This window comes from Euprymna scolopes, chromosome 7 (genome assembly GCF_053919585.1).
Source record: "Euprymna scolopes isolate OS-2025 chromosome 7, ASM5391958v1, whole genome shotgun sequence".
In the NCBI taxonomy this organism is placed as follows: domain Eukaryota; kingdom Metazoa; phylum Mollusca; class Cephalopoda; order Sepiida; family Sepiolidae; genus Euprymna; species Euprymna scolopes.
In genome coordinates, this window is record NC_136488.1 from 112,162,769 (window position 1) to 112,179,248 (window position 16,480).

General features: G+C 35.3%; 1 protein-coding gene across 2 annotated transcripts in view; it reads left to right on the forward strand.

Moving 5' to 3' along the window:
- The window catches only part of LOC145279888 (ferric reductase 1-like), a 459,209-nt gene that overhangs the window by 257,704 nt on the left and 185,025 nt on the right, over positions 1-16,480 (forward strand). For both annotated transcript variants that reach the window (XM_080131362.1, XM_080131363.1), the window contains exon 7: positions 13,041-13,130. In XM_080131362.1, the coding sequence (XP_079987488.1) occupies positions 13,041-13,130 (90 nt within the window). The remainder of the gene's footprint in view (positions 1-13,040; positions 13,131-16,480) is intronic.

Genomic DNA, 16,480 nt, shown 5'->3' on the forward strand with positions numbered 1-16,480 from the left:
TTTTTGTGTTATCAGAAAAACTTGTTTATATTTGAGTTTCACAGAACTGCTGGTCAAAGAACAGGTGTCGATAATTCATCTCCGTAAATTTAAGACCAACACTCAGTTCATTTGCTTATAATTTTTGAAAATTTATTTGCATTAAATTAGTAACACCAAATCAAATTATTTGCCATCTTTTTTATTTTGAGATAACATTGTTGACTTTGTCAACTGAAAAATAAATACAAGTAACCCCATAAAAACGCTTACTTAACTGAACCACTACAAAAAAATAAGATAAAAAACAAAACGATTGCATTTTGTCAAGATACTATCTAGTCAGAATATGGATAATAATTTTACATGGAATTTATATACAAAACTGATCCCCATGCTAAATTCTAAAGTAGTCGTTTTTCTTTTCTATTTAAGCAGTTCATAAGTTATCATCTAAAAGAAAGTACATTATTATTTTTTAGGAGATGGGAGGAGAATAAGCTCAATTTACAATAATACAAAAACAAAACAAAACAAAAAGCAATAATTTAAAATCTTATGTTGTAACCAAGTCCACATAAGAACTGATTCAAATCTTTCCTGCCTTCTGTGTAGTCCCTGCATAAATTTTTTAGTCTTTGTTGCAAATCAGCATAGATTTTCTTTGTTTTCTTTTTTGGTGGCTCACCAATTGCGTTTCTTGCTATTACTGTACTCACAACAGCCTCTTCTTTTTGGATCATTTTTATGAGTTTCCAGATAGATGGATGCCGATGACCAACAAGATGATAAAATTTATTATTCCACCCTTCACACAAGTTGTTGGTTCGCGAACAATTATTAATTGTTGCTTAATGTACATTCCAAAGTTCTGGTGGAAATTTGGGCGGGATACGCCGAAGGTTTACTACTAAAAATCCTGGCTGGTTGTTTTGTCTTCCCCGTGGAATATATGTACCAGAAACATAGGTTTGGTTAAAATACAGCAGTAAAGGAACTGCTTCATCAGGGCATTTTGTCTTGAGCAATTGCATTCCCGCTGGAACATCTTCCACGGGCACAAATGCCAATGAGTCAATCTGTCCACAAAATTGACGAAAGTTTTCACTCTGTAATGCTTAGTGAGGCAAAATTCCTGTATTTTTCTCCAAATACTCTGAGTCAAATGGTAGAAACATCCTTGTGTGCGTGTTTCTGGTCCTAATACATTGTTGATGGCTTGGATTGTCGCCCGTTCAAAGTCTACAATTATTGTTGACGGATCAGGAAAAATATTAATATTATGACAGCGATCTATAATTGCTTGTAGCAGTGTTTCATATGTTTCTTGGGTCTTATTCTGCAGACAAGCAAAAACTGTAGAAACTGCAGTGTCGCAATTAGAGTTCGTATTACATAAAGCTGCAGAAATCCACGTGGCGCCATTGTATAGTTGCCATCCATCAGCCATGTATCAGCAGAAGCAAGTAACTGTAATGATTCATCAGAACCAAATGCTATGATGCGGTTGGCAGAGTTTGGATCACTGTCAAAGAACAAAAAATGGTTTGGGCTCAGGAGCAGAAGTAGTTGTCCACTCTCCAGTAAGATGCAGATCTTCCACTGTGTCTGGAATTTGTGGATACCGTTTTGCTCTTTGGTTACGTAAAGATCTTTTTATAACATCCTCACTTGGAAGTAGTGCTTTTGCATTGACCGGTAAGTAATACAGGTTGTTGCTATAAATCTGGCTAGGTTTATCTTCTGTTTCTGATGCTCTACTCTTCATTTTGTCGATGCATTTTGCGGATGCAATTTCTGCATAACTAGGAGCGTGGTTGTGGTCATTAGCTGGTACAGGATTAGTCATCTCACAGCTTGTGGTCAAGGTACCTTTACAAAAAGATGTTCTTTTTACACATCTCCATCTGATAATAGTTGAACGTGCAACCTGTTTGGTATACATATACCCTTGGAAGCAAATTTTCTATTTTCCTTTGTTCATCCTTATAATTTCCATGATAGATTTATGATAGTTCTTCCTAGTTTCTTTTGGGGCTGATGTTATTTCTTCTTGTAGTTCACTTTAAGTAGTGGCGCTGGCAACTTCAGTGAGTCAAAACTGAACTCTGTCATATTTGGTCAGTAAGCTGTTATTTATATTGGAATCAGTTTATAATTTTATGTCAGAAATATACTCAGTGACCGATTGACCCCAGAAATGTCCCCAGAACGGTTTCATACTCAACTGTGAGCATGAAACTGTGAGATGAATTGGTCATAAAACCTTTTCGCACGTATACGCGACAACACGTGTTATCTTTCACTTTAGTTTATGTGTCTGTTGAATTTGTTAATAATGCAATAAAACTATTTTTAGTAATTAACAACATTGATACAGTTTAGTTTTGAGAATTTTGTGTTACTGTTCCCATTCCAGCTTTGGACTACTATTCTCATCTTGAGTATTCCTATTTACTTGCTTCCCCAAGAGGGCAAAGTTAGGTACAAGGTCGTTTTTTTATGTGGGCAATATCCAGCTCTCCTACAAGAGGAACTCTGGATCAGAACAAAAATTAAAATTGTCTCAGTCTGAAAGGATTTATCAATTCTTCATTGAACGGGGAGATAATAGGTGGAGTGTAGCATCAGAAGTGATACTACACTTTGTTAACGTATCAGTTGATGCAACCTCTGACAGAAATTCTGTGCAGATTCTCGAGTTCAACAGAAACATTCCAGAGTTCAATATTTATTCAATAATAGCAGTTTTGGATAAATAAGAAAAAATGGCAAAGCCCAACTTATCAACGATAAAATACATTCAATGATAAAATAAATTTAGAGTGCACCAAAATTAGTTTTTTCTTTTATCAAAGATAAAAGCCAGTCGAGGATAAGTGTCAACCAGGGAGCTTTTAATTACACTAAACAAAGTGCATCTTTTCTGGATCATTTTTATTTTGTTTTGTTTTAGGGAAAAAAACTTATCCCTGTGTGTGTTTTATCCTTGATAACTAGCGATACATTATGAAAAAAGAACCCAAAAATACAACTACAACTTGTCCAGAAAAGATGCATTTTGTTTAGTGTAATTGAAAACTTCCACATTAAGCCTTATCCTCGACTGTGTTTTATCCTTGATAAGTTGCGATTCATTAGTCCTAAGTACCCCATTTTGGGGAGCTAGATAGTCACCAGATTAAAAACCGACATTGTGTCTAACTTTGCCCTCGCGGGGTGCAATTAAATAAGAACCTTTAGATAAACAATGCTTCTAAACTGAGGTAATTGTAATTTTTTGTTCCGATCGAAAATTCCCCTTTTTGGGGAGCTGGATATTCCCCAGATTTAAAACCTACCTTGTGTCTACGTTTGCCCTAGCGGGGTGCAATTAAATAAGAACCTTTAGATAAACAATGCTTCTAAACTGAGGTAATTGTAATCTTTTGTTCCGATGAAAACTGCCCCTTTTTGGGGGGGGGGGCTGGATATTAAAACTCGACCTTGTGTCTAACTCTGCCCTCGTTGATGGCAAGAAAATAGAAACTTTTACAAAACTCAAAATGAGGTTAGAATTTGGGACCCCATAGCTTCAGTAGCACCTTTTGGTGCCATTTTTACCTAGTAATTCACTTGTGCCATTTTTACCGGTGGCAATTTTACCGGTGGCAATTTTACCGGTGCCATTTTTACCGGTGCCATTTTTACCGGTGCCATTTTTACCAGTGCCATTTTTACCGGTGCCATTTCTACCGGTGCCATTTTTACCGAGCACCATACCCAGATATATATACCCTCATATATACAAAAAAATATATTTAGATATAAAGAATGTATACCATTATTTAACACCATTAATTATAACAATAATTAGTGTAGGTAACTTACCTAAATTTATCATAGATAATTTTTAACCCTTACACTGCTAATTTAACATTAATAAGATGAAAAGAGTGGGGTTGCGTAACCATGGTTATAGAATTGAATTACCCTAGTACCAACAGGGATGACGCATCAATGAGTATAGTTCTTTCTTGTTTATACGTACGGGTCTGGAGATTACTTTGCCATGGGGAATTTTTACTCCTTTTCTGGTTAGTAGATGGGGGCTAAATTTTAAATTCTTTAATTGGGAAGCTACATGTTTTTGGAAATACTATTATAATTAGATCTTAGAATGCAAATTACGAGATAGGAGATTTAAAGTGTAGTATGTTAATGTGCTTATAGTAAGGCTCTACTTAACATGTGCATATATACAAAAAGAGGAAGTTATTTCATGTGTTAAATGAGGTGATTAAGAACCTATCTTTAGAAAATGAACATTATTATATTAGCAAAGTAATTGTTTAGATTTTAGTCAAGACTGATGTGTATTTAGTCCTTTGTTTTTACCTATTTATCATTTATACAGAGAGTGTATGTAATTTTATTTTAAGATGGCTGTATTTAAATTTTTTCTTGTGTTTACATCTGGACAATAGCTCATTCTTGGTATTTATTATGGGTTTGTTAAAGATTATGATGTTAACTGCCTCGGATATACAAAGATTGCAAAACTTATCCCCTGGAGTATATGATCTAGATTTATTCAGTATTCTCCATTTAATTGAATATGGAATTTTCTTGTCCTCTAGGCTGTTGATTAATTTAGTTAAGGATGTACTATTATTATCATTGTTTTGAGATCTTTCATTTCTGAAGGAATGTAGGTGGTTTGAGATTCTTATTTTTATTAAGCTTGATGATGCACCTATATACGTGAATGTTTTCCTTGTTTTATTACTATTAATTTGTTCATCGGTCCCATTTCTATTGAGTCCTATATTGGGGGGCTGGGCAAAGATGGGGCCTGGGGATTCATAGCCTGGGTTCTGGTTAGTCCTAAACTGGTGTTCACTGGGAATTATATTATTGGATACGTTAGCCTGGCTGTTGTTGTTACTGTTATTATTATTCGAGCCCTCACCATATGTTTCCCTATGTATGCTTGCGTTCTGAACGCTTCGACTATATTCATTGTTAACGCAAGCATACATAGGGAAACATATGGTGAGGGCTCGAATAATAATAACAGTAACAACAACAGCCAGGCTAACGTATCCAATAATATAATTCCCAGTGAACACCAGTTTAGGACTAACCAGAACCCAGGCTATGAATCCCCAGGCCCCATCTTTGCCCAGCCCCCCAATATATATGGGCTTAGATGTAAGTATATATAGAATATATATGGGGTTAGATGTATATATAGAATAAGTGAGCGTATGTGTGTATAAACTGTATGCGTGTATGTAAAAATATATATTGTATGCGTGCATGCATGTGTATGTGTGTATGTATATATATATATGTGTGTGTGTGTGTGTGTGTGTGTGTCTGTGTGTGTGTGTGTGTGTATATATGTGTATGTGTTCATGTATATATAGGTAATTTTGTGTATATTTGAATGCAGTTGTAGAAAATTTCCCCAGTTAAATATTATTAAATAGCATAATGTTATGGATATTACTGATTTTAAACGTTTTTCAGTAAGGTATTATCATTACTTTATTACCTTTGTTTCAGCTTATTTAACATTGAAATATTACCGTAAGGATCATCAAACAAAGATAAACGTTCCATCAATAATCTTAGGATTGGTTTCACAATTAGCTCATAAACATTAGTATATTCTACACCTTATGTCAATCCTCCTTTCTAAGGGAAATATAGATACGTATAAAATTAATAATAATTAGCACCTCATGGGCAGTATATATAACTTGAGTTGACGGAACAAATACGATTTAAACTGACAATGAGATTTGAGATGAAACTAGGAAAAATCTGGAAAAAACGAGTTATTCCATTTACGTATTTGGCCCATCCTTTTATTTTATTTTTATCTTTATTTTTGTTTTTGTTCTTATCTAGGCACCGCCAAAACTGGGGGGGGGGGCAGGTCAGTACTTTTTGACGGATCGTCTTTTTAAAAATCTACCAAAAGTCAGGTAATTATCCGATCAATACGACATTTTCAGCGATTATTAAGAGAAGAATGAACTTTATAACGGTGTACTTATTTTTCGTAAACGGTATTTATATATATATATATATATATATATATATATATATATATATATATATATATATATATATATATTTTGCTTGTTTTGAAGTGGGAACAAATATGCTTAAAATAATCATCTGAAACTGAACAAAACATATTGTGTTGTTGTAAGGGACAGAATTATAGATTTAAAAAAAAAAATTGTTTGCATACCTTATTTTGACGTCTGAATATCAGAACTTCGATTGTGTTTAATTATCCCGCTTTTGAGTTTTGAAGTGTGAAATTCGGTGAATATGTTAAGTAAAATAATTAATTTAAGTTAAGCAAAACAAAAAAAAAAATTTTTAATATTTATACGAAAAAAGCCATTTTAAAATCTTTGATAAATAAATTAACAATTTTTTTTTTAGCGAGCCGAATAATGCATGACCATTATTAAATAGGGCATGCTTTGAAGAATCGATGCAAAAAAAAATAAAATTCGATAAATATTGTGCCCTTTGTGTTAAAAATAGCATCATTTTTTTTTATCCCGTTTGAAAACGTTTGCCGCCTTTCGACTACGGTGGACCAAACGCGCTGAAATAATTTTTTTTTTATTCTGCTTTAAATTGCCCCCCTCCCCCATTTTGGGGAGCCTGGCCCCACACACATACACGTTAAAAACCAAACTCATACAAATGGTCACCCATCTGGTACTGGCCAGCCTCAGCTTAATAATACATTGAAATTTTCGTCACTGAAAAATAAGTTTTTTTGGCCTGTTTGGTCTTCCATAGTTTGTTTCTTATCAAACGCAAACGTAAACAGTGTCGATCTAGACTCTAGATTGACGCGAAATAACTGGTTACATATATGAATAAGTGGAATTATTTGAAATCCAGGTACTTATATTATAATATTTTTGCATATTCTCTTAGAAAATCATCCTAAATCTTAGTTAGACAATAAATAAATAAATAAATTAATTATTTCAAAAACCTTTTTTTTTTAATATTTATGTACGTTTTTTTGTGCAAGACAAAAAATGTCAATTGTTAACTTTTTGGGAAAATTTAACATTTAAAATTGAATTAAAAATAGTAGAAAAAGTTTTACATTATTCTGTTTTCTATATGATAAAATTCAGGGTTTTATCTTTCTGGAAAAAAAAAGTTACTCAGAAATAATGGATTTTAATAAATGTAATTTCGTTTTAAAAAACAACAACTTGATTTTGCGGCCATTTTTGGCGGTGCCTATTCTTATCTCTATATTCTTCTTGTTCCTCCTCTTCCCTCCCCCCCTCCCCCGCGAACTAAGTCTCTATATCTAGTACACGACCTGACCTCAATTAAGCGACCGGTCAAACTTTATGATTCTTTGAATTCTATTTGAAGAGATATCTATTTATATATATGTATGTATGTGTGTGTGTGTGTGTGTGTGTGTGTGTATATATGTATATATATATACAGTGATGATCATATTTATTGGCACGGTAAAATAAAAGTTAAATTTTGTCTAATAAATTCTAAAAAAGGGATTAAATTAAAGAAAATAACAAAGTATATTATGTATTTTAACTGGCCTTTCCGATGCAGCAATCGGATTTTAGAAAAAATAAATAACAAAGGAACAACAAACATAATTGCAAAAAACCCTTGTTCAAAATTATTGGCACGATTTATTTAATAATCAATTGTATAGCCTTTGGCCTTGATTACCTTCCTCAGTCGCTTTTCATAGTTTACAACCAAGTTGTTGCACTCTTCAGTAGTAATTTTAGCCCACTCTTCCTGACAATAATCCTCCAATTGAATAAGATTCTTAGACTTCCTTTGCATTACCCTCAATTTTAATGTTCTCCATAAATTTTCAATTGGATTAAGGTCTGGGCTTTGTGATTGCCACTCCAAAACATTAATATGATTGTCCTCAAGCCATTTCTTAGTCAGTTTAGCCGAATGCTTTGGGTCATTATCTTGCATGAACCACCAACGACGACCAAGTGAGAGCTTTTTAGCAGAGTCTTTCAGGTTTTCATCCAATATTTTAACATAATCTTCCTTTTTTATGCTACCTGTGACCTTAACAAGTCGCCCTGGTCCAGAGGCAGCAAAGGATCCCCAAAACATCAAACTGCCTCCACCGTGGGTATGGTGTTCTTAGGCAGGAAAGCTTCGCCAGATTTTCTGTAAATATAAGACACTTTATTATGGTCAAATAACTCTATTTTCGTTTCGTCAGTCCATAGAACACGTTTCCAGAATGCAACATCTTTATCAATATGACGTTTTGCAAAGGCTAGCCTTGCTTTCAGGTGCATAGGCTTCAATAAGGGAGTCTTTCTCGGACGACATGCTTTTAAACCAGCTCTCTTCAAAACTCTACCAACTGTATGTCGAGATACATTCACTCCAGAGGTGCTCTGTTCATCAACAATCTCCCCAACAGAGATCCTTGGGTTTTGTTTTACTTGTCGAACAATTTTCCGTTCATCTCTTGGGGAAAGAATCCTTTTTCTCCCTCTACCCTCTAAACTCATAACGTGGCCTTGCGATTTGAACTTGTTTATTATGGCTCTAACAGTGGATTTGGGAAGGTTTAGCTTCTTTGAAATCTTATCATAGCCCTCCCCATTGGTATGGCATGCTACAACAAGCTTCCTGACGTCTTCGCTGTGTTCCTTAGTTTTAACCATGGCGATTGAAAATTATAATTTAGTCACTTATAATAGTTTAAATAAATCGCTATCTAAAAATTATCTGAAAAAAATTATTCACTGAATTAGCGTTAAACAAGCATAATATGGCTATAAAAAAGTTCAGAAAGCACGTAAACCGGAAATTGATTGATATTATACTGATACTAAAAGAAAAACAAAGCCGTGCCAATAATTTTGAACAAGGGTTTTTTGCAATTATGTTTGTTGTTCCTTTGTTATTTATTTTTTCTAAAATCCGATTGCTGCATCGGAAAGGCCAGTTAAAAATACATAATATACTTTGTTATTTTCTTTAATTTAATCCCTTTTTTAGAATTTATTAGACAAAATTTAACTTTTATTTTACCGTGCCAATAAATATGATCATCACTGTGTATATATATATATATATATATATATATATATATATATATATATATATATATATAATATATATATATAATATATATATGTGTGTGTGTGTGTGTGTGTGTGTTTATGCATATATATGTATATGTATATATATATGTCTGTGTATGTGTATGTGTGTATGTATGTATGTATGTATATGTGTGTTCATATGTATATGGGGATGAATATGCACATGTTTCACCCCACTTCCTACCACTTACCACTGCCTACTCTCCCTAACACTTGGCCCCACTAAAAATAATATGGACTTCTAATGAAAAGGTTTCCACCAGACTTTGAATTATTATCGCTGGACCCACAAACACTTGCCCGATTCGGATATCTACACAGCTATGCGGATTACCCAATATATAACTTGGACATTATTACCAAACGGATGTAGAGAACGTATAACATGGAGTTTACCAAGCAAGCTGGATCTAAAAAACATTCACATCCTTTTTCTACAAATCCTCCTGATACAGGACTTCTGATAAATGCATTATTTTCACTTTGACTTTCCATGTCTCACTGACTTTAGCAAATAAGGTGCATACCTTTATAACTATTTGCTAATATTTTCTCTCCTCTGATGAGATGGTAGACATCGAAACCCTATAAGTTAAGGAGATTAATTTTCTAAAGCATTCTTTGTCTTGCTTAGAATAATAAAAATTCTTTGATATGAAACACAACCACTTCATTTCATTTCAATGAGGGTTTTTTTTTTAATTCATTGAATTACAATTTAATTTATTTGCTCTATCTTGCATATCGAGCAATTCCTTTTTAGATGGGATAACTTATAGAATATTACTGCCAGTAATATTTTGTAAACCTACAATCTCACGTTTCCATAACAACTGATTGTTAAATAAAAACTATTCTGAAGTATATATATATATATATATATGTATATATATATATATATATATATATATATATATATATATATATATATATATATAGGGGAGTTGACAAAAGGACAACGGACAAAACCCACCAGCTAATTAAAGCAAAAACAGATAAAACCCCAAATAAATCAAAAACAATAAAAATCACTTTTTATATTTTTATTTTAATTTAATTAAATTTAGGAAAATTAGACACCGGGAAACTAATTTTGGCAAGGTATGTAAATTATGCATCTACAGAATAAATGTCAATTGAAGACAGAGTTTGAGACCATTTTTATTTTTACATGGTAGTCACCACTTATCAAGGCCCGGAAGCCACTCGGGATAAGGGTTATTGCATGTACAGTAATCAATGGGATAATATCGTAATGATCATTAGTAATGGAGATTTGATAAAGTGGCTTTACTTAAAGGGGCGGTTTATCAGGAATTTGTTTATGTTGGACATCCAAGTTGTAGTCAGGTGGGAAACAGGCAACCGGCACAGAGTTCCACAGGCGTGCACTTCTAAGGAAGAAGCTTTGTTCATGGAATCTATGTTTTGATTTAGGCACAGAATAAGAATGGGGAGATTTATTGACAGTGGTTTAAGCTAGACGGGTGTCGTGAAAGATTGACGGGATGGGAGCAGAGTTTGGAGCTCAGACGAGCACTTGCCATGGAAATAACGATAAAACAAAGACAGACTCGCAAAGTCTCTCCTGTGGGAGAGAGGTTGGCTACGAAGTCTATTTTGTACTCTGTCAAGGCAGGATAGGCTGTTTTTAGCAGCTCCTGCCCAGATGTGGCAGCAGTACTCCATCCTTGGACATACTTGGCTATTATATAGGTAGATAATTGCATCAGCAGTGAGATATCTTCTGGAGCGGTAGAAGGATCCTACAATTTTTTCAGCAACCTTGGCAACTGATTAGATGTATGTGTTCCATTTCAGGTCAGGAGTAAAGGTCAATCCCAGAAGCTTATCAAAACATGGAGCCTCGCCTAGACGAACGCCATCCATTTCAATTGATGCCAGATGGGGATCAGAGCGTTGATGATGTAAAGATAGGTGTTTGGTTTTAGATGCATTAAAAGTGACCAGCCATCTCGTCCCCCACTGTACCATGCACTCAATATCAGAGGAGAGAGAATCAGAGAGAACTTTGTCATTTACAGCTTTTGATGTGTTGCCATAGATGATCGTGTCATCAGCATAGATGTCAACGAATGATTTAAGTATGTGTTTTGGGAGATTATTTATGTAGATCAGTAAGAGAGTTGGGCCCAGGATGGACCCTCGAGGGACTCCAGCATTAGAACTGAGGGCCTCTGATTTCTGCCATCAACCACTGCTCTTATGAGCCTATTAGAGAGAAATGATTTAATGATTGAGAAAACATTCTTAAAGACGATATAGTTTTAAATAGGATTCAAGTGCCTCCCACAGAAATATACATATTTTTAAATATTTACTCTTGTTTGAAAGCAAGTAAGTCGATTTTTCTAAGTTAGCTATACGTTCTAAGCAGATTTTTCTTGTATTATCTTTTACAATTATTGTATTAATAAAAAAAAGTAAAAAATTAAAATTCTATTACCACAATTAATTCATCATAATAAATTCCGGTTTAATCATAAATACGTCAGTGATTATAAAATTTTGTTAATAGTTTGAAAAAAATCAATTACTCCGTGATTGTTCGAAACTTGACAGAAATTCGACAGTATTTAAACCATCGAATAGAAAGCCACTTAAATAGTATTTGAGGTTCAGGACTTAGTTCCCATTTAACATTATACTTCTGATCATAAAATCTGTTTACAATCGATTTTTATTCCGTGCTTGCTTAATGTTTCTACAATTCCAAAATTACGTAATTTTCTGTTGCTAATTTTCCGTTGTATCATTTAATTATCAGTGATGTTTGAAAGTATTTTTCTTGGCAAAAATGTTTTGTTTAATGTTTCAACATTTTTTGGGACATATAAATCAACTGCTTTCATTGAAAGGTTACCTAGAGAATTTATGCAACTTTTTTAAAATTTGATTTACAAATAAAATAAATTTACATCGTATTTTGATGTTATTATCATTTTAGTTTTAGTGATAATTTAAAAACAATAAATATTATCATTAATACCAATAATGAAAAATTAAATTAAAAATTTAAAACAATCGGTTTTGGAATCATAAATTAGGGATACATTTTTCCAAATCCGATACCTCCAAAAGTTCCGACTTTTCGGTATAAAATTTCAGATTTTTTGTTAATTTTTATTCATTTTTTTTTCTATTTTTACCCTCATAAAATGCCGCCCCTGACATGTGCCGCTCGTAAAATAAGGATACATTTTTCGATTTCGATACCTCCAAAAGTTCCGATTTTTTACAAACTTTTCGGTATAAAATTTAAGATATTTTGTTAGCTTTTATTTATTTTTATGTATTTTTCTATTTTCTATTTTTATCCTCACAAAATGCTGCCCCCTGACATGTTCCGCTCGTAAAATAAGGACACATTTTTCGAAAATGTTCCGATTTTTTGCCACCTTTTTGGTAGAAAAATTTCGATTTTTGTTAGCTTTTATATATTTCTTCTATTTTCTATTTTTAACCACTCAAAATGCCGCCACTGACGTATGCCACGCATAAAATAGGAACACATTTTTCTGATTGCTATACCTGTAAAAGTCCTGATGTTATAACCTTTTCGGCATAAAATTTCCGATTTTTTGTTAGCTTTCATTTATTTTTATTTATTTTTTACCCTCTCAAAATGCGCTCCCTGGCACATGCCGCCCGGGACGGACCCCCCCCCCGTTGCTACCTTATCTTATATACTTATATATGTGTACATAAATATATATATAAACATATACACCTTTATGTTTATGTGTGTGTGTGTGTGTGTGAATTAATGAATGGACATATGGACATATGTATGGAAGGGACAAAAATTACAAAATATAAATTCAAATAATAGTATTAATTTATATTTAATTGATTTTCCTTTTTCTTTTTTCATAGGGAAGTGACAGCGTCATGGAATGTCTCAGATATCCTAATGGTTCTATTCGTGCCCAGACATCATACAACGATGGCACTACCAATATATTAGTACGTCATGTTTTTACATTTCTTTTTTATCTCAAAACTATTCCTATTTATTCTATTTTTTTTTTTTTTTTTTACACAGTGATCACCACTTATCAAGACCCGGAAGCCACTCAGAGATAAGGGTTATTGCAAGTACATTATGTTAGTGAGGAGATTTGCTGAAGTGTTTACTTAAGGGGGCGGTTCATTAGGAATTTGTTAACATTGGACTTGAAGACATCCAAGTTGTAGTCCGGAGGGAAGCAGGCAGACGGAACAGAGTTCCACAAGTGTGCAGTTCTAAGAAAGAAGCTTTGTTCATGGAATCCGTGTTTTGATTTAGGCACAGATATAGAGTGGGGGAAATTTTTTCACAGTGGATTCAGCTAGATGGGTGTTTTTCATAAAAGATTGCCGAGACCAGAGATTGGAGCTCAGACAAGCACCTGCCATGGAAATAACGATAAAACAAGGACAGGCTCGCAACGTCTCTTCTGTGGGAGAGAGGTTGCAGGGTAGAGAAAAGGGCATCCCCCACTAAGCCACAAAGTCTATTTTGTACTCTGTCAAGGCAGGATAGGCTGTTTTTAGCAGCTCCTGCCCAGATATGGCAACAGTATTCTATCCTTGGACGTACTTGGCTTTTATATAGATAGAGAATTGCATCAGTAGTGAGATATCTTCTGGAGCGGTAGAAGGATCCCACCATCTTTCCAGCGACCTTGGCAACAGATTTGATGTACGTGTTCTATTTCAGATCAGGAGTAAAGGTCAAACCCAGAAGCTTGTCAAAACACGGGGCCTCACCTAAACAAGAGCCATCCATCCCGATTGATGCCAGATGGGGATCAGAGCGTTGATGATGTAAGGATAGGAGTTTGGTTTTGGATGCATTAAAGGTAACCAGCCACATCTTACCCCACTGAACCATGCGCTCAAGATCAGAGGAGAGAGAATCAGAGAGAACTTTGATGTGTTGCCATAGATGATCGTGTCATCAGCATAGATGTCAACGAATGATTTAAGTATATGTTTAGGGAGGTCATTGATGTAGATCAGGAAGAGAGTTGGGCCCAGGATTGACCCCTGAGGGACTCCAGCATTTATATTGCAGGCCTCCGATTTTTGTCCATCTACCACTACTCTTATGAGCCTATTGGAGAGAAATGATTTAATGATTGAGAAAACATTCCCAGTCATACCGTAGCTGGAAATCTTGTGAAGTAGACCCTTATGCCATACCTTGTCGAAGGCCTTTGATATGTCAAGAGCAATTGCTCTAGAAAGGAAGCCTTTGTCAAGAGATTCACTAATCCTGTGGGATATAGCCGTCAGCACATCTGCGGTAGATCTTGCAGAGCGGAAACCATATTGTGTGTCACTAAGAAGGTTATTCCTGCTGAGGTGGTTGACTATTTCTCTATTTAATATGGATTCCAGCACCTTACTCATAACACACAGGAGACTTATAGGTCTGTATTGAGAGGGAGATGACTTATCACCTGAATTCTTAAATACAGGGCAAACTGATGAGGTCTTCCAGGGAGTCGGAAAGCACTTCTCCTTAAGGCAGCGCTTAAATAGTTTCGTAAGTATGGGAGCAAGTTCTGGTTGAAGCTTTTTTAACACTATAATTGGGATGCCATCAGGGCCAGTTGCTTTACTGGAATCTAGGTTCTTGATTAGCTTGGCGACCTCATGCACGGATATTTGTATGTTACCTAGCTTGTTCTGTGTTATAGGAGGAAATATGGGGAGTTGATGGCCTTCGTCGCATAGGGTAGAATTAGCTGCAAAGTTCTTTGCAAATAGTTTGGCCTTGTCTGACGCTGACGAGATGACCTCTGGTCCATTTATAATGGTTGGGATAGAACGCACACTTCTGTTCAGGATCCTATTTCTTATTTGCCAAAACTGGTGGGATCCAAGCCGCTGATCAGCTACCTTGGATTTAACAGACTGGGCATATAGCTCTCTTGCATTTTTTATTACTCTTTTACAGTGGTTGCTGGCAGACTTGAAAGCAGCTTTAGTCTCAGTGCATCTATTACGTTGGTAGTGAAAAAGTGATTTCTGTGCGCGATAGCAGCAGCACATTCTGGGGAGAACCATGGCTGGCTGTTAGGTTTTTGTTGGAATTTTTTGGATGGTATGAATTGGTCTATGCCTACAATTAACCGTTCGGTCAGATCTGATACTATAGAGGACACATCCTTTTTAAACATGGAGTGCAGAGGTAAATCAGATATGAATGTACGGAAGCTATCTCAGTCAGCCATAGAGTATCGATATACAGTACGGTGGAGGGGTACATCTGGAGGCTTCTTACATTTCGTTTTTATCTTAACTGATACGACGGAGTGGTCGGAGGATCCTAGAGGAGAATGAACGGAACATGAACATAGCTCAGGGGAAGTTGAGAGAAAAAGGTCTAAGAGGCTTGCATATTGACCGGGTGTATCGGGCATACGGGTGTGTTCGCGAACAATCTGAGTGAGGTCATAAGCAATGGCAAAATCATGACAAAACCTCCCCTCATCATCTGTCTTATTTGAATGGGTCAGCCATTCCACGTTATGGACATTGAAGTCACCACATATGTGGATGTTAGTCGAGGGATGTGAAGACAGTATGTGGTCTATTTTCTCAGATATGCTCTTAAAGATAGTAACTCCGCTGTTGTGGGGCCTATAGAGGGCAAATATAAATGCAGTAGTGTTAGCAAGTGCAACCCTGAAGCACATATAGGGTAAATTAGGATCTTCTCTAGAGATATCCCTGCCACACGGGAAGCTATCCTTAATGTAGGCACATATTCCATGCCCATGGCGATCTTGGGTGTCAGATTTAGCTGTTAAATTTGAGTATCCGTTAATTATGAACTCATCTAGGGAAGTGGTCGGCCCTATTCCAGTTTCACTTAGAAATAATATGTCCGGTTTCGTCTCCTGTAATTGGGTTTCAACCTCTGGAAGGTTGGAACGTAGACCCCTGATGTTGGAAAAGGAGACCTGGTAGTAGGGGTGTACGTTGGAAGATGGGGTTCTAGGTTTAATCTAGTTTTTATTCTGGAGATATTTCAGGTTGAGGTTTTGGGATTTGTGGTATAGGTCGGCATACTTGGTTAGAGCAGTACAGAGAGGGAAAGTAAGAGAGAAAAAGACAGGAAATTTTTTTTTTTGTGGCACACGAAAAGGTAAAGCCGTAACAATTACCCACTAGTAACAATTACCCACTAGTATGGCATCGAGAGACTACTGCATGGTCCAGATCCACTCACCAAATGGCAATACGGCAGTCCCAGTACTTTGCGCCTGCTGATAGGACAGCCTCCTTAGTGGTTAATCCAAGGTTCGGGTCCCTGACTATCA